Source organism: Amblyomma americanum, chromosome 9 (assembly GCF_052857255.1).
Source record: "Amblyomma americanum isolate KBUSLIRL-KWMA chromosome 9, ASM5285725v1, whole genome shotgun sequence".
Taxonomy (NCBI): Eukaryota; Metazoa; Arthropoda; class Arachnida; order Ixodida; family Ixodidae; genus Amblyomma; species Amblyomma americanum.
In genome coordinates, this window is record NC_135505.1 from 47,278,113 (window position 1) to 47,297,776 (window position 19,664).

Consider the following 19,664-nt stretch of genomic DNA (forward strand, 5'->3'; position numbering starts at 1 on the left):
TTCAGCCTTCATAAAGTGGTTGCTGTTCAGTGCACTGAGTATGCATATTCATGGAATCTTACTGTTTAGAAGAGCAGGTTGTCAACGCCTCTACCCGCTATATGTCATAAAGGGAGGACATGGTATCCATTTGTGGCTTTCAGGTCTATTAGAGTATACGTATGCGGTGAATCAGTTTGAGTATACGTATGCGGTGAATCAGTTTGAGCCTTAGCTTCGTAAGTTCGGCTCAGATCCCTGTTTTCTGCCGCTTAAAGGCGTCAGATGTGCACGTGTCTGTAACAACTTTTTCGTAACTGAGCGCACCTTGCATATGCTTCTGTGTCGTAAATGCTGTTTGCAAGGAAAATTTTCTGCGGTGCACACGAGCGCGATACCAGCGGCCGTCGCTGCAAGAAGGCGCCGGTTGACTGCTGATATCTGCAGCCTTCCGTCATTGAGGAGAATGAGGAAAAGGCGTTCTAGATACAAGGCGGAACTTCCGAGCAGGCCGTCACGAACCCACAAGAAGCGCGACAAAACGCCTGTTGCAAATACTTTTCCTGCTACATGCAGGAAAGTGTCAGTACTGCCGCGCGATTGCCATGTGATGTCCCTGTCTATGTATACATACCCATCCTTCCTCAGTGCTTGAGTCTGGGGTCAGTGCCCCACGTTGGCTATCCTGTAGGGGGTGTTACCCAGGCCCGGCCGCGAGGATGCGAGGACATCCCGTGCCTTTATGTTAGGTTAATATAATGCGTCTCGAACGAACATACCCAAAAATTCTGGACAAAAGCATTTTTGAGCAAGAAACAAGTTATGAAAGCAGTTTTTTCATGTAATGTAAGATTTCAATACAACAATAAATATAGCCTCATACTACCCGTCGGCACTTGAATTTTTTTTCTTGAAATTTTGTCGTGAATTTTTTTTTTCTATGTGTGTTTTTCCTATCGTCAAAAGCATTCCCCGTTGGTTTTCTATGGCAGTCGATGGAGATAGTTTAAAGTAAGTATTTTGTTAGACATCAGAAGAAATGACCATTACGTTCAATAGTTCCATAAGAGTATCTTATAATTTTTCAATATTCAAAAATTTCGTCCCAAGAGTGTTGGACATATGAGCAGCCGTCGCACGCCCATTGACGCATCTTTGAGTGGAGTGCTTGCAAAAATCATGGTAACGTTCCTTGGTAGCCAGCCACTGCTAAATACAGAGCCTACCAAGCTAGGAAGATCTATCTTCCCAGAACATGCGTTTCCGTGTCGTCAGGGTTGCTGTTCTTCATGGTAATCTTAAGCCTAACTATATGCATCTACTGCAGGACAAATACATCTCCCATATCTCTCCAGTTAACCCGTTGCTGTGCCAACCGTGGCCACCGTATCCCCGGAAACTTCCTAATCTCATCCTCCCACCTATACTTCTGCCGCACCCTGCTACGCTTGCCTTCTCTTGGAATTCGTGCCGTTACCCTTAAAGGACATGGGTTATCCTGTCTTCGCATTGCATGCCCTGCCTATGCTCATTTAATCTTTATTTCGACTAGAAAGTCATTAAATCGCGTTTGCTCCCTGATCTGCTCTGCTCTCTTCCTGTCTCTTAAAGCTATGCATGCACCTATCAATTTCCTTTGTATAACTCGCTGCGGTAGTGTTGAAATCTGGGTCAGTTGGTACATGTTCAGGAGTAAAACCAGTCAAAAGACGGAACACAGCGAAGAGACGAGGCACACACACGACGACTGGACTAGCAACTGTGCTTTATAGAAGAAAACAGTCTCCCAGGAAAAGTGGCAAAGTTTGCGCAGCTCAGTTAACAACAATCTACATCTAAAGATAAGCTGTGATCTAACGCCGTTGCGAAAGGAAGCTTAGTTCCTTCTGCATGAGGTAGATAGAAGGACTGCTGATGCAATCATCTCCTTGAATACTAATGAGGAATGCTTCGAGGATTTCGCGCTCAACTTTTCCCTTGCCTCTGCCGACAATACTAACATTGGAAAATAGCGGGTAGCAACCGCATTCCCGGCAATGTCGAGGCAAGTTAGCGCAGTCAGTAGGGGACAGAGAGTTGTGGTGCTCTCTTAGTCTGTCATTAATACATCGGCCTGTTTGCCCAATGTACACTTTTCGAAGGCCAACGGAATTTTGTAAACCACACCTGTGGCACAGTTGACGTAGCGGTTTTCACGCTGCGTCGAACAAACCGGCCGATAAGTCCTGCCACGTGCAACATGTGAGCACAAACGTGAAAGCTTGCAGGGAGCTGAAAACAGAACATTGACGCCCTGCTTTCCGGCGACCTTTTTGATGGTGTGGGCGACTTTATGCACATAAGGCATGACTTCAAAATTTCTCTTTTCCACTGTCTTTGGGTCGACCCTTTTGACGTATCGAACCTTTATCTTTTGCAAGAGCGTTTCAGCCACTGCCCTCAGAAGTTCTTTTGGAAAACCGGCCGCCTCCAAACGTTTATACTGGATATCGAAGCTAGTCTTCATGCTGTGGTGGCAACTCTTTTGCAGTGCATTACGGAAGCAGTTCGTAGCAATCCCTCTCTTGACGATCTTGGAATGAGCTGACGAGTACGGTAATAAGGACTTCTTAGTTCTAGGCATGAAGCACCAGCAAACATGGCCATCGTCACGAAATGTTAATTGAAGTTCTAAAAATCTATTCGAGTGGTTAGCGGGTAGTTCATATGTAAAACTTAGGGCACTCGAGCAAGCTTTAAAAGCTGTCAAAATATGGTTTACAACCACATGCAATGAGTCACTGGGTGAAAGATTCAAAAGAATCGGGAAATCATCAACATATCTAAAATTCTGCACACATTTTTGTCAATAAGAACAACTTTGCTAAAAATATATGGCACAGTACTGGTGCTATGCTTGCCCCAATACAGATTCCTTTTTTCTGGACGTACATGCCATCCTTAAAATCAACAACTGTGGAAGAAAGATACGTGGAAACACACACACACACACACACACACACACACACACACACACACACACACACACACACACACACACACACACACACACACACACACACACACACACACACACACACACACACACACACACACACACACACACACACACACACACGCACACGCACACGCGCACACACACACACACACACACACACACACACACACACACACGCGCGCGCGCGCGCACGCACGCACGCACGCACGCACACACGCACACACGCACAGACAGACAGACAGACAGTGTGCGCTAAAACTGAAACCTAGACTTTCTCCTTTATCTCCAAAATTAACCAAATCTTCCTGGCCATCTGCTAGCAGTACATTATCGTCCGCATACATTAAATCCGGGAGCCGTTGCTCAACGACCTTTCCGCCTAATATATGCGACAGATTATAACCTAAATTACTAACTTGTAGCCTTCTTTCCATGTTTATCGCATAAAACATGAACAGCAGCGGTGATAGAGGACAGCCTTTCCTTAATCCTTTGTGTACCTCGACAGTTGTACTTTTTATTTTAAGCACGAGCAGGTTATCATGTCAATTCTGAATCTGTTCTGAAGTTCTCTGAGTATACTATTACTTTCGACCCAGGACTGCATTTTTAATTTCACTGCCTGCAGTGCCAAACTGTAATAACAGATGTTATTGTAATTGGTCAGAAGGATTTTATATTCATCTTATCTTCTTTCCCTTTATCAAATTCATTTTAGTGTGTCTACAGCTGTGCGGAATTTGCTTATATGTTATGACTGCGTCGAATGCATTTATTGGCGTTTCCTTGCCTCTTGGGCCAAGTTCATTAATTAGCTTGATTGGAATTTCGTCTATCCCTGTGGATGTGAATTTCGCGATATTTGCTTCCGTCTTTTTCCATTGAAGACTGGCTAGTTTAAGTTGTTTTCTATTGTGCTGTCCTGTGTTGCTCCCTCATTTGGGAAGATTACTGTGGCATCTTTCTAAATGACTCTGCTATAACTGATGTAATGTAGTTCACAGCGTCGTCTCCCTCTGAACATTTTCCCTTAGCATCTTGAATCTGTTCCTGCTTTCTTTGATTCGTTTTACCGAGCCAGGTTATATGGTTCCAGAATTTTCTTGGCTCCCCCTTAGTTGCGTCGCGAACTTCAGCCAGCCAGGACTGCTTTATTTTAGCCTAGACGAGGACCGGCACTCGCTGTTTCTTTTGTCGGTAAGAGTACCATTTTTGGTCTATTTCCTCTTCAGAGAACTGTGCCTTCTTTCAGGGGCGTATCTAAAGGGAGGGGGGGGGGGGGGGGGCTTTATACATCTGCCTCGGGCCCTTCCCGAAAAAAAATTCTGGCTACGTGCCTGCCTTCTTTGCTTCTATGAATGCATTTTCGTACTGATGAGAAGTTCTAACTGGTTGCTAGTTGGTAGGATAGTTGGTACATTAATGACAACAAGTGGCACTAACATAAGGACAAGTGAAGCAAGCATCTGTGTTGTCTGTCTTGTGTTTCTGTATGCCGTTGTGTTAGTGCTGACCGCTGTCAGAAGTAACATGGGCCCAATGAGAGCCCAAATGATTCCGCCGGGTGAGCGAGAACCTTTAGACGGGACTATCGCGGTATATGCGGGCCTACCGCGTTTAAAAGAAAAAAAATGTGTATGATGCCGGAAACGGTAAACCCTCGAGAGCAGTCGCAGTCATCTAGCCGCGAGTGGAGAATCAGATTATGGCCGCAGAGGAATAGTGACGTGCATAGTATGTAAACGAAACACAAAGGCACAAATGGGCGAAAAATGGCGTGAAATACTGTTTCGTGGTATGCCAGAAGCGGCCATTGAAAGGTCTCTGGCATTTCTGATTTGAATTTTCCCGGCTCTAGTGTGGGACTCATGTAAATTATCATCCATCTAGACGCCAAGCCGTTTCTTCGTGTGTCCAAAGCTAGCTTTGGCACCATGACCGAAGAAACCAGCTGCAAGAAATGGAAACTGCAAAGTAACGGACTCGTGCCGGTCGAATTGTCGGTGTTGTCCATGGTGTTGACTGTCAGCGTTACCACGCTGACATAATAATTACTGTCTAGGCAGTGCGCAGATAGTAATTGCAGAACATAGCTCATAGGTGGAATTCGAACCGTCATTTATATATTTCTGTTCCTTTTTTTTAGGCAGTAGATAGCGTTTCTATGGCAGTGCTCATAACTGCTGGCATCAAGCCATCGAGCCGTCCACATTGACCTACATTTGTACCCACTGGCTTCAGGCTCTCCAAGTTCGCTCAGAGCGCTCATCTGTCTAGCGGCACGCTACGCCCCCCTCACAGTTGCGCGCGTTTGTCACGGGCACCCTTGGCTGGGTCGTGTGATCATGAGTAGTGTGTTGTCGGTCTGCGTTGTTTATCGTCGTGGTGAGCGCGCTCTTGAACGTCCGTGAGCCGGTGACGCTCATGGCAGCAACCCGGGACCATCCGACTTGCAAGAGGCTGCTGATCGCCGCGGCGAGAACGGCGCTTAGGCTTACTACGCTCCGCAGGCAGTTGAGGGCCGAGTGTGTGGTGTAGCCGCCGCGCAGCATGGGGGACAGCGGCAAGCCGACGGCACGGCCGCCGACGGCGCGGCCTGTCCCCATGAAGTTGTTCGCCGCCTGGGAAGTGGACAAGACGACGCCCAACTGCATACCCAGGCATGTGGATCACTTTATCCGGTGCGGGTGCTGGGGTGCATTGTTGCACGCTGTGCGTTTGTTGGTACCGTTGTTGTGCATCCCGTGACTGCTGCTAACGGTTTCGGCCGCCGCGGAGACGTCCCCCCGTGCGTCTTTCGAAACTGGTCTGGTTATGCGTTGGCGCCTCGGTTTCTTTCACGTGGTTCCCACGATTGCCAGCTTTGATCGCCTCTCTCTCTGTTGGACTGTTTCGGACCGATCTTGATCCGCTGTTTTAGTGAGCTCGATTAACCCTTCTAAGATCAGTTATCACGCCCTTCTATCGGAACTGGTCTAAAGAGCGCCCGTTAGATCGGAGAGGCGTGCCTCTGTTCGTGCGTGGTGGTTCTTCCGTGTTTTCTGCCGCTTCTAGCCTCGCTCCTGTTGTGGGCTGAAGTTGGCGAATTCAGTGGAATAATGGTTGCAACCAAGATAAAGGAGTGTTACTTCTCTGCAGTTTGCTATTCGGGCCGTTCGGGCCGTTTACACTTGATATGAGAATGACATCTTTTGTCGTCAATTTTCAATGTCCTCGATTGAGACAAAGATACAAAAATAGCTGGACAATCACCGCAGTTAGCTGTGGGTGTGAAAAGGTGCGTATTCGTAGCCGATTGTCTCCCTTGTTACAACGCCGACCTGTTGGACATTCAGTTTAATTTGGTTCGAACAGACAATCCCGCGTTTTAGATCGAAAGGAAGTAGCCAAAGATTTCTCAGGTTTTGGTGTTCGGACAGCTTATTCATTGTTAACTCGGTGCAAGAAGGGAAGCCAGGATTCTGCTATTGCGCAACTTCTGTGTGTAGTTGCTAAGTCATGTACGCTGAACTCAGCTGCACAATACTGAAGCCGCTGAGCCACCAGAGCTGGTAGGCAAAGAAAGCAAGAATCCTTGATAACTTCAAAAGAAGCAAGAATCGGTAATCTTCATGTGTGCATGCACATGAAGGTAACCACAGGATGTAGCCCCCCGTTTCCATTAACCTTTTTATATTCGTTGTAGGACTTTCGACTCAGCTGAAATGACAGAACACTCGTATCTAGGGTGAGTGCATGTCAAATAAATTCGCTGTTACTGAGCGGTGTAGTGAATTCATTTTTGAAAGACTGCATTTCTTGAATTGGTTCCTACCACTTTATTCTAGACTTCGCTTTTCTGCAGCAATTGGGAATGATTAAAGTGATGGTTAGCGCGGTGTGATAATCATTTTAATGTGCCAGAACTTTGCATAGTTCACTATTTTGTCCGTGGTGCCGTATCTTGAGAAGGAATTTAAAAAAGACGTGCATTTGTGACTAGGACCTGCTCTTTCGACAAGAACAAATCTTTAAACATATTCATGTATACTAAAAGATTAGCTTGCAGAAATGGAAATGTGCGACTGTCTCACTATCGGTGCACATCACAGCAGCACCATGAGATAAAGGATGCAGGAGGGAGTGAAAGATGGAAGAGGGAAAGAGATTCCATTGTGTAGGGCTCCGGAATAATTTTAATACTCATTATAAAATCGCTATGTGGAGGGGGCGGCCAAGTATTGCTAGTGATCCTTGCTTTTCTTATACACAGAATGACTTATTAGCTGCGTTAGATGGGTTAGCGCTGCTGTGGGGATTGCTTTTTTGTTTTGCAGGAATTTGATGAAAATGTTCTGCAAAAGCTGCTGGGTAAACATCTTGCCTGTGTTGCAGCATAAATAGAGTATTAGTCCGTGCATAGATGGTGACCTGTCACCCTGGCCCCATTCTGACTGAACCATGCAGACTGCAGTCTTCCTACATAATTTCCTCACCTTTGGAGGAGACAGGCTGCACCAGAGTCTTTCGCAGCGCATTTTGTGCTGTAGAAATGATCATTGCTTTGTTTGTTGGATACTAGAATGACCACAGGTTAAACCTGCCTGGCACCATGCTCTGTAGGCATATTCTGTGGGGTCTCTGCCAACTGCGTGCTCAGCTTACAGCGTGCAGAGTCTCACTGATGGGAACAATCTGTCTGTTACTATATAGAAGCAGTGCACTTGGCAGAGCTCTGCTGACAGTGTTGCATTGCTGTGCTGATTCCGAAGTGAGGTCATTGTCCCTTGCAGCTGATGGGAAGCGACGAAAAAAAAAAAATGACGAACCTGGGAAAAGAGACTGGACAGAGGCTTAATTAACACCTGATGGATTTTTTTCAAGTTATGTTATCAGCTTCAGATTTCGGACAGTGTGTGCATGGCCTTGGGATCCTGCATTTTGTTTTTTCACAAATTATTACAATGTGTGAGGCCTGAATATGTGGAGAAGAGGTAGGAGGGCAGGAGGTAGGAGCGCAGGTATGTTGTACAATAAACCATCAAATGCTAGTTTAGCAGCTAACCTTTCTTTTCTGGTGCCTGTTTCTTAACTGGTTCAATTCACAGTGCTGTACCCAGTAAGCCTACTGACTACTATCTTCTGAACTACAATCTGGTGGTTGTTTTGTCCACAAACATAGAACTCAGAAAGTAGGAACATTAGAATTGCATGTGAAAGCGAAGCTGCTTGAAAATTGGTTGAAAATTTGTTTTTGAGGAACAGAAATGGCGCTGTTGTGGAGGGCTCTGGAATAATTCCGACCACCTGGGAATCTGTGATATGCACTGACATCGCACAGAACACGGGCGACTTATGTGCTTCGCCTCCATCACGGCCAGGTTCGAACCTGGGAACTCCGGCTCAGTAGCAGAGTGCCTAACCATTGAGCCACTGATACTTGATGATAGCTTTTCCTTGTTTCACTTCAAGACAAGGTTAAATGTTAGAAGCTAGGTAATTATATACATTTCTAGATGCCCCAGGTATTTTTTTTTCTGGTTATTACTTGTAATCACTGCCAGTAGGAATGTCTAGATGACACCTCATCGCAGCACCTTAAGATTTTTTTTGGCAATAGGGAGAGAAACTAGTGAGTATTAGCATGCTTTATTTTTTTTGTCTTATTGGAAGGAACACTGAAATGAATTTTGATTAAAACTATGTCTTCTAGAGTAACCTTTAATAGATGTAATTAGATCTCTAGGCTGGATTCCAAAGGCTTCATTTGTTTATAAAATACAGGAATGAAAAAAAAATCCACTTGCCTCTTCACTGGTGCTCACAAAACAATAATAAGGTAAAATTATATCTTATATGTCGTATCAGTCGTGTTTGACTGTGCTGGCTTGTTTATGCTATAAGCTAAGGTAAAATGGCACTTCCGTCTGACTAAAAAGTTGTCATTGAGGGTTTCAGCAACTACACTGTGGTTGACATCATGGACGACCTTTGAGACCTAGAAATGAGAAAAAGTCATTAAACCTGTGTTTGCTTAGGAAGAGAAGCTTCTAAACAAAAAACATCAAACAAGCTTTAAAAAAAGTAGCCATGCAGTCAGCCGAAGTTTTTGAAGTCAGGTAGATGATGTGTGAAATCATCTTTAGGTCTCCTTCAGGTAACTTCGTTGTTCCCATGGGCATTATTAATGTGAAAGCATTAGATTCCGCAAAAAGGGTCTGCAAGAAATGGCACCATGCGACGTCACAAGCCGATCAGTCACATCATCAGTTATTAATTAATAACACTAATTAACATGTTTAATGAATCCTGATAACACCCAATACTAATTAATAGAATTAGTGCTGACATATGAGTTCGACGTTGATATGCGTGGCAACGATGTAATGCAATGTCATACCAGGTCATGTGACAATGACATCTGACAAGGATGTAATGTGACACCAAGTCACGTAAAAATGATGTAACCAAGTCTCTCCCCATCCCCATCCACTAATCCATGGAGGTGTAGATCAAATCCCAGTGATGGCATCACTGGCTGACCTCAGTGTGGTGGCAGTATTCCCGTATAAATTTACCAAAATTCTGAGCAACCATTTGTCATACAGCATTCTTGGTGGTGTCACAGCATTTCTCTTTGCATATAGCTTGCATGTTTTAGTCAAGTTGGAGGCTGGCTTGCGACAAGGTTTTGGACCTATGAAATATGCACCTTCAGTTGCTTGCTTTAATGTGCGGTTAAGGTGTCCACTGAGATGTGCAGATGCAAGTGCTATTGCCCCTTTCCTCTCCTCAAAAACCTTTCCTTTCCTCTGAAGACATGTTTTCGCATTCCTCCATGTAAGCATACTTAAGTGCCATCAGAATTTTTAGGGTTGGGTTGACCATTGCAGTACAACATACTTACATATGCATGAGGGGAGCTAGAAGACAAAAATCACTTGTGTGATGTTCTGTGAGCACCACATGTTCATCTTTGACCCTTTCTTTTTCTTGCTGGTCTGGTAGCCGTGGCAGTGCAGGGATTATTGCATTCTTTTTCCAAGTACGGGGCTGTGAGCTGGGTCCTGTCAACTAAGGGAGCATTTTAATGAAGGTGAAATGCAAAAAAATTGGCTGGCGGTTTATCATTGCTAAGTATTAAATATTGTGCGAAAGCACAGTTTTAACAAGTGGACACCACCGCCACATACCTGAAAGCGGTGTCACGTTACTGGTTACATTTTATTCCAATTTTTCCCGTTTTTTCAGGAAACAAAAGCACTTAAAGTGATCTTGCAAGTAAACAAAATGTACAGGCGCTCTCAACGACAGTCGTTGCATGCCAGAAAACACCTGTCCTTGACAACGCGCCCAACTAAAAAAAAAAAAAAAGACAGTACCCATAGACACATGCACAAGCACTCATTCACACACTTGCCTTCACCTACCTCCCCTTTCCAATCCACTCACACACACAACTCTGTAAGGAGTGGAAGCATGCCGAGCATTTTGGAACGGCACATTTTTAAGACTTACTCTAAATTTGTTGAAAGTTCAGCGATGTTTTCTTTGTGGAGTTGGAATTGGTGGTGAAGTGTCATTTTGAGTTTAAGGTCACATCCAGAAAATGGCTTCACCATAGTTGAGGGAAAAAAAAGGTCTGGCTCCACAGTTTGGCCCGAGCCAAACCTGTTCAAGAGGCGACATGTGGAGTCATGGCACATCCGGCTCGCAAAGGTGGCGATGAATAGGAGTCCAGGAACGCTCCCCTCCAGGTACGTTAGTGGACTGCGCCACATGCTAACTAAGAAAGAGCGAGGACAGCAACCCGCTGCTGCTGCTGGCACACTTTAGTCACCCATGAAGTAGGGACCGAGTTGGTCCTGAAACGTTGGGTAAAGTTAAAAATATTGGTTGGCGTTAGTTTTTTTCTCTCAACTATCTCAAAGAACCCAGCCAGACGGACCCAGCCAGACGGACTTCCGTTGAAGATGCTTTCGTTCAAATGGCTTCGCCATGTGCCACAGAATTAGAAGCCATCACATGTAACTCTACAGGCAACTTTAGGCCACTATGACATTGCTAAGCTCGTGCACATTTGTGCGAAGTATTCTCGTTAAATCAGGATATCTGCTAAAATGGTTGTTTGGCCTAGAAGTTTTATGTGAAATATGAGCTTTATAAAGTTGTTATCGTGAGTCCTTGTAGCGAAGAGGCACTAATTAAAATTTATGGCCATGGGTTAATGGCAAAGTAATGTGCGGTACTCCTTTTCGTTAACAGTAACGTGTTACATTTTTTTGTAGCTAACGTAGGGCGGTAGCGCGTTCCTTTCTTTTTAATGTAACGAGCAACGTATTTAGTTACTTTTTTTTTCGGTAACACTTACAACACTGATATTAGTTGATGAAGAAGATGATGTACAATGCACAAGGTTAGAGTGTGTTGCAGTTTATCATGAGGCATGATAGGCTGCGGTGATCTCACTAGAGCTCACATGCAGTGACCAGCGAAGCTGATCTGTTCACGCCGCTGCGGGTTGAAATCCCAGTCGCATTCATGGTTTGCTCAAGGTCACCCTCGAGGTTAAGCACCACACAAACCAATGAGTGAGTCAGTTTGACCTCGTGAAGCAGTGCATTAGCACTGAATTCTTTCTTGTGGAGATTTGAATGCAGCCTGCTCAAGAACTGTGGGTGGTCGAAGTTACTTAAGTTTTCTAGCCTCTTCGTAGACTTTGGCTGGTATAAATTCATTTATTTCTTGAATGGCTCGAAAGTCACCTCCAACTCTTAGGATCTTCAACATTGCACTGTTTGTAGCGATCATTTTAAGGGATTTCCAGCAAGTAGCACAGGGAGATGCCAAGCATTCTTTCACTATCGAGACAACTGCAAGTGCTCACCATTCTGTCCGCACTTTTGTCCATTTAGCATTTTGTTCAGAACGGATGTAAGGCTTAGTGGTGAGTTTTGACCATTGCCACCCTTCGACTCCTCTGCTTGATTGTCTTGTCCAAAACATCTGCAAATACTTGCTGACTGTAGGACGCTTTTGTAGGTTGTTTTTTACCTGTTCTGTGAACGTTTTCAACTGCAGTTTGGTTGAACAGAGTTTGAGGGGTGTTGGGCTTTCAGCGGCAGTTCAGTTGAGCTCAGATCAGCGGCCTCATTTTGATCAGGTCAGCTGACAAGTGTGCTGCTGATGGAGTTGCTGCATTGGTGTTTCCTGGTGCTGAAAAGTTTTGGTTTGTACATAAGGTTGCTCTGCTCCTTGGTATAGGCCCTACTGTACAGCTTTCACTTATTGAATGAGAACATTTTTTATTCAAGCATTTGCTATAAGGTCTAAGCTGTGCATGTGCACATGTACGTGCAAACACAAAATACGAGAGAAATGGCAGCCATGCGATAAAGTAAATAAACTGCTTCATTGTTTTCACCTTATGTAATGTTAAAGGATCATGGAAGCCAATTTCTTGGTAGCGTGTTCCCTTCTTTATGATTATGCATAAGATATTACTATTTATGGATCACTGCGTGGTATTCATGTATGCCTGCTAAACAATTTAGAATTGAGTTTGTTCTATTATGCTGTTTTGATTCTGGCTTCAACATCCGAACGCTGGCTGTGGCATCAAAGTACAGTATACGTCACTCCTGAAGCAGGCTGGCTTTAACGTTACGGTGAATTAAGATGATGAATCAGCTATTATATTATTGTTTTTTAATGCTTCACATTGCCTGTGCTAAACTTTGATGTCACAACCATCATTTGGCTGTTGAAACCTTAACAGCATGAGAGAAGAAATTGAATTATAAGTTATTAGTGGTCGTAGGGGACTGCCATGTTGTGATCCACGTATACGAGTGTCTCGCTCATCATCAGCCACTCCAGAACATTTTTTTTAAGTGGAGGGGGGGGGGGGGGGGCAAGACATTGAGCTTATTGTGTTATTTATTTATTTAATGTTCATTTACATAATTAATTTTATATTTTTATTATTTTTATTTTTAGATGTTCAAAGGTTGATGCAAACTGTCATGTTGTGGTGATGGCACTCCAGCAGTCAAGAAGACAACGGAAAGGCTTCCAAAAGAAATTGTGTAAGGGGCTGACTTGCGCCCACTAAGAACTGAATGACTTGGGGGTGGCGGTCATCGCAATGAATGCCTGCAATTCTTGGTCGTGCTAAATTTGAAGCTCGCAAGGAACCTTCTAGGTGAAGAACCAAAAGCAACCACAGCAATCTGGAAAAATGCGGAAGAATTTCCACATGGGGCCACAATCAATGAAGATGAGTCTGGTCGCATCTCGCTTCACAAAACAAAATGATAAAGCCGCGTGCCATGCCGAAGGTTTTGAGTGCGAACGTACAAACGGTGTAAAGTTTCATGATGATATAAAACAAATTGAAATGGGAAGCTTTATAGATGGGAGGGAGGCTTTATGCACGAGGAGTGATCAATTGGATAAAAAGTTTGTGCAGTTTTTTTTTTAGTTCTACTAATCGTGAACATGTACACGGGTCAGACAGTCGACTTCTGTTGGGACATGACCGATTTAGGTTGCTCATATACGAAATGCTTTACATCTGGCTACGAAACCAAGTAGCTCAGCCCCACTGTGATTCGCATTAAGAGTCCAAGAACTGATGTGTTTCAATTGTCAGAAAGCTGATTCAAATGCAAGCAGTTGGAGACTGGAGGGGGGCCTGCCCCCTCTAGAAAAATGTTGGGGTCCCTGCTCATCGTTCAAGAAAGAAAGCACGCAACAAAAAAATTTGGTGTCTATACTTATTGTGATGAAGCATACGTGAAGCACAAAGCTTGTGCACAAAAATGCAATGTAATAAAATCAAGTTTTCAATGAGTGTCCAAAATTAAAATCACCAAGACGTCAGTATATTTTATTCAGGTAGCCTGATTGTTGTGTGGTCACGTGACTAAGAGGTTGAGGTGAGCTTTGGGGGGAGTGCTGTGTAAAAATTGAACAGAACATTGTTCAGTAAATAACCTGAATTGTGTTTCTTCTAAGATGCTGTTTCAGTTTATATGGTCAAACGGCGGTTGTGTTGTCGCAAGTATGACATCGCTCGAGACATACAAAATTTGCAATATAATAGCTTTCTGTCCACTGGCTATCATTCTAGCTTGTGGAGCAGGCTAGTGTAAGAGTTTAATTAAACTAAAACAATGTAGTAGCGATTACTTTTCATGAAAAGTTTTTGTGTGCCTCACGTGATGTCATACTTACTTGTGACGTCACAACTACCATTTGGTTGCTGAAACTGAAACTGCGTGTGAGAAGAAATTAAGTTGTAAAGTATTTACTTAGTGCAGGTGAATTCCATATGGTGATTCATGTTTAATCAAGTCTTGTGCATCATACCGAAGCAAAAGCACTCTACAAAAGATAAATGTCGCACATCTACCTCTTTAATGGAAGTAACATGAGGCACAAGACCTGAACAGGATTGCAGATGAAACAGCTGTTTGCTCTTGCCATTTCTTGTTCATTTCTGACACGGGATATAGGCTCAGTATTGTGGGCTGTGATGATGTGGAAAATGTACAGCCAGCAGAGTGAGCTGGGAAGCTAGGTTATTGTTTGTATTTTGGTTTTCTTGTACTTAAATGCCTGCCTGCCTGTTGACCTTGTGTTCTCTGTTTTATAGCAAGCATGCAATGACAGAAATAAGTAGTGTTGAGTTTGTATCCTGGCCTGTTTTTGTCCTCTAGTGCTTCAAACTGGTTCGGTGTTTGTGGGGTTGGCACAGGCCCTTCAGTACTCTTGATTTTACAGCGTTCGCTTTACTGGTTGTGTTTCGAGCCTCCAAGTTATGTTGATTCCACGGATAGAATCGAAGGTGGTGGCCTCCATAGCAACGACATTGTATCCAAGTGGTTGCCATGGTAACCGAGGTTATCACATAATGGAATAAAATAATAACAGGTGGTAGCATGATGCCTAAGCATCACAGCTCGTAACTAAACAATGTTGATCCAGTATATATATCCCTGTCTGGCAGGAGTCAAAGTCGGGCAACTTAGCCCCGACATGCGCGTGAAATTTGTGGGCGAACCGTTTGCCGTAGAATGTTCCGGATGGTGTCGTACAATTCAGCATTTTGTGCAGCATAAACTCACCAATTAAGTTAGTCTAGCTAGTGGCAGGGGTTCGAACTAGCAACCTATGTAACCCCAATTCCATGTCTTGACGAGTCTTCATATGAGCATTGCGGCTCAACCGTTTGTTGCAGTGTGTTTGGGGTGGTGGCATACGATTTCGCGTTTCTTGCAGCATAAACTTACTAGTTAAGTTAGAGTCTAACTTGCGGCAGGGATCCGAACAGGCGACCTATGTTCGGTGTGTTAACACTCGATATTCGATCGCTGTCTTAGCGTCTGTTCATTTTTCTTAGCAATCATCTAACTCCTTAAAATTTGGCGTTTTCTTTATATTCCTTGAAAATTTCAGATCGATCTGGTTTATCTCCAAAAAGTAAGGCTGCACACGTTTTGCAGCGCCCGTTAGAAGGAGCAGCATGGAAGAGAGAAAGGGTGGGCAAAACCCAAAGTCGCACTGTGGCATCCGGCCGGATCAAGGTGATGAGGGTCTGCTTTCTCTCTGCCTTCAATGGGTGATGAATCCTGTAGAATGTGCCATCCTGCTCCCCTTCCTCAATCACCTCTCTCCATGTATGCGTTTACTTTCCACAATCCTGGTCACGGCACCGGTTAAACTTTCCACACCCCCACTCTGATGGGATGGCCGGTTTGGGCTGGTCAGTTGCTCTTCGCGCACAATGAATGACAATGGCACCCAGTGATCGTATACATGGCGGCTAGCAGTACGAAGAGCACTTCGGGTCTTCGTCCGCTCGTCCGACGACACGTTGCCGATTCGGGCAGCAACCTCAACTTCTTACAACAAAACTTATTTATGAAAGATGGGATCGAAATACAAGGCAGGTGGGAAAAAAATTGGCCGTGGTTTAGCTCTGGTTAAACCTGGAGTGACGCGATAGCTACAGCTGGCTGAGTGGAACTTGGTCACATGACTAACCACCTGATGAACCACGTGATCAGCCACGCCGCCGCGCCGCCGGCAGCTGCTCCGCACCACGGGACAGTGTGGTGGTGCAGCCACAGGGTGGCACGCCGCCACGCTGAAGGCTCGAAATGCTACCGCAATGTAGCTATTGCTACAAAAGGCAGTTGAAGAAAGGCTGTTTATAAGCAACCGAGACTTGAGACTCTGTGCACTCCTTCAAACTTTTTGTGTGCAGTAGGTTTTAAGCCCTTTGATAATTGGGCTTTGCTCTTCCAGCTCTCGCACAATATCGGCCAATAGCAGTACCATGGCACCACACATACAAATGGCCGGAGCTCAGGGCTCGCCAGAGCCTGACTCTATGGTGCCGCAAACCTCCTCAAACATGCGCGGCGTGCGGTTTCGCATACACAGCTCAATCAATACCTGTGCAACCCACCGAGGCGCCATCGAGGCGCTCCCTGCATCGGCTTTGCCGTCTCCGCTGACAGTAAAAGGAATCTCCTCAGCGGTAAAAGGTCATCGGCCTCTTGCGACTATGGCAAGGTTGTTCGCGGTCCCATTTCCCATGGCCCTAGGCAGTGTCCTAAGCACGCGATGCGCTGTCATTGTTCTAACCCCTTGTGCATGGCCGGTCAGCAGGGGACGAGACAGTGAGACGCCAGCAGCGAGCGGGGGCAGTGATAAACCATCTGCGTGTGGTGGCGGCCAGTGCACTGCAACGATTTGGCGCCAGAGCCGAAAGCATTAGCGCGGGCGTCGCGCCTTTCAGTAAACTCCCCTCTACTTCCCATGGAGACAACAGCTCTCGGAAAAAGGTGGAAACGACCCACCAGCGCTGTGGGCTTCCAACATACCACAAACAAATTGTTGGGAGTAAATCGGTCTTGAAGTGGAAATCTATCAAGAGCTGAAACTGTGGTGGCCACAAGACAAGGATTCTGAGGAAAGACAGCAGACACGCGAATGTTATATTTTCACGTCACGTCATATCAACAAGACCAAACTAGCACGTTGGCCATCGAGAGTGCATCATTTCTTTGAGAATCGTTTGGGCATTGGGGGTGCTGGTTTTCCCAATCCACACCCTGGCTTGCACTGTTCTCTCTGAAGGGTGCTGTTGTATTTGTGATACTGGCCCTGAAGTCATTGAGTCAGTGTAGCGGCAACATTTTGCCTTTGTTATGCCATGTCAGGTAGAAAATGCAACTTTCAGCCTGCTTGACTTGAACTTGTTGGCTATGGCCGGTGGGTGGGAATGACTTGAGTGATCCACGCAGAGCAAAGTGAATGTCGTGCCAGGAGTCATGTGGCAACAATAGTTCAGTCGGCACTGAGAAGTCAAGTCAATAGCTCAGATCAAAACTTGGGGCCTTCCTAACCGCGTTTTTAAGAAAAAAATGTGATAGCATTTAGGTTGCATGCTGCGGTGCTTAGAATGAGTGCCCAACGTTCTTGTAATTTTCCCACCAACACTCCGGTTGGAATGGGCTCCAATGCCCTTGTATGGTATGGATGAGTAATCACTTTTCATTACTTTCCATTGGATTATCATAAATGATTTTACTAATCTGACCCACTAATCCACCTTATCCATTTTGTGGGGTGGGGCTACTTGGAAAATTTTTAGTCTCTTAATATTTTTGAGTTTTGGCAATTTTGGCAGGTGGCCACCTGTCACGGCAGGCAGGTTGTGATGACGTCACAAGGTCACCTGACCTCTCGACCAATCAGGGTAGCTCATCAGAGCAGGTTGTGGTGACATCACCAGTTCACGTGACCTGTCTCGACCAATCAGGGAATTTCTTGACGGAGAAGCCGGAAATTTTGTGAGATGACAGCCCAAATGCTGTTGCATTAATATCTCCAGGTCAGCAGCATGCAGAAACAGCCGTGCTGTTGGAAATTTCATACGTGAATGTAATAAATTAACTGGAATGCATGCACATTATCAATAGGATGCAGCAGAAAGTCAGCAATAAAGTCAGAAAGGAAGGTGCTGGAGCTAGAGAAATCTGAACTAGGACAAAACCGAAAAAAAAAATGGCGGTGGTTTAGCTTTGGTTAAACCTGGAGTGATGCGATAGCTACAGCTGGCCCAGTGAAACTTGGTCATGTGACGGACCACGTGATCAGCCACGGCGCCGTGCTTCCGGCAGCTGCTCCTGCCTGCGCCGCCACCCTTTTGTAATGTTTGAAATAAATTTCTTCCAGTGACAGGAATGTGGAACTTTATGTTTGGTTCTGCTTGCCATTCTGGGTCTTATTGCACTAAAAAAAAATCTCACAGTATCTTTGTTCTGTCATGCTTTTGCGATCATAGAAATGAATATGAGGTGATTGCAGTTGATCTGGAGCTTGTTGGGGCAGCTGTCCTCCAGATTGTGCACTGTAAAGTTGCGGCAGTGCTGATTGATAAAGGAGTCAGCGCAAACCTGTTCTTCTGTGTTTTTGACTTCCTGAAATACCATGAAACAGCATGTAATGGGGCACAAATTCCACTGGCTTGTTAATTCAAACTGTTCATATGTTTTTTCAGTACAGGATTGCAAACCGCGAACACGAGGTGAGGGGACGGGATGTGCGCTGTGTCGTCTTGTAAAAAAAAGAAGGCTCTCATGTTATCCTCTCATTTCGTCCGTGCTCGTGGTTTGCACCTCATATACTCACCCTGAACATATAGTACATGTCCATCCAATATGAAAGGGAATTAGGTTTGAGTGTCCAATTAATGACTACTCCATAATTATGTATGACCAGAACTCTTTCATGTTTTTGAACTAGTTTTACTCTCGGCATGTAGTATCCTAGAGTAATTTTAAACTTTATTGGAGAAATAATACAAACATTTGTCTTTTGGTGCAAACTGGTTGTTGTCTTTTATATTCAAGTGACCTGTACCAACAAGCCCAGCAACAATTACTGTTTGTACATAATCTCTTTGAACTATTACATCAATGTCTAGTTTTTCATGTGCAAATATCAGTGACTCACAAACAACCTGCTGAGTAGACTTTTTAGGGTTTGTTCTGCATAACCTGTCCTGTCATTCAAAAAACAAAACTTTTCCTAAAGATTACATTGTGATTTCTCACATCTGTGCTGTTGTTTTGATCTTTGCAGTTGAGGCAAAAAAATGCTTCCGACACCTTTTGTGCACAAGAATAAGGGTTTCATATTTTTTCTGCACACACAATGCTGCCTTCGTCACTTGAAAAGTGAAAAGATAAGGTTAAATTTGTTGATGTGCCACATGTAAATTAAATTTTGATGTATGGTAATTGAAAACAGCATATCATTGTCCTTTATTTAGGAATGCCATTTCTTTTTTGTGCTTGCATGTGTTATGTTTGAATGTCATGCTTTGTCATATCCAGAACAACGAATAGTATGATGCCCCGCTAGAGGGCTCTTTTCAGGATGGAGAGCAGAAACCACACACGGAATAGAGCCAAACAAATTATCAGAACTGGATGCCCCCACTCACCCAGAGGTGTTGGAAAAGAGTTTGGATGCCACTGCGGTGGTCCGGTGCCTGGAGTTTGTCTTCGCTGTGTCAGCGCTGATAGGGGCGGTTGACCGCAGCGAGTTGCATACGTTGACGGGCAGAGTTCGCGGCTGATCTTTGCATGGTAGATCGTTGTCTCCCGGGAGGCGAGGCTGGGTTGGC

At 44.7% G+C, this 19,664-nt stretch overlaps 1 protein-coding gene across 2 annotated transcripts in view; it reads left to right on the forward strand.

The window, feature by feature from the left end:
* Window positions 1-5,255: 5,255 nt before the first annotated feature.
* Window positions 5,256-19,664, forward strand: part of KrT95D (phosphofurin acidic cluster sorting protein KrT95D) — a 127,410-nt gene continuing 113,001 nt past the window's right edge. Inside the window, exon 1 of one of the 2 annotated variants that reach the window (XM_077638212.1) lies at window positions 5,256-5,637. In XM_077638212.1, the coding sequence (XP_077494338.1) occupies window positions 5,528-5,637 (110 nt within the window). In that variant the 5' untranslated portion in view covers window positions 5,256-5,527. The remainder of the gene's footprint in view (window positions 5,638-19,664) is intronic. The other variant, XM_077638213.1, reaches the window with a different exon arrangement.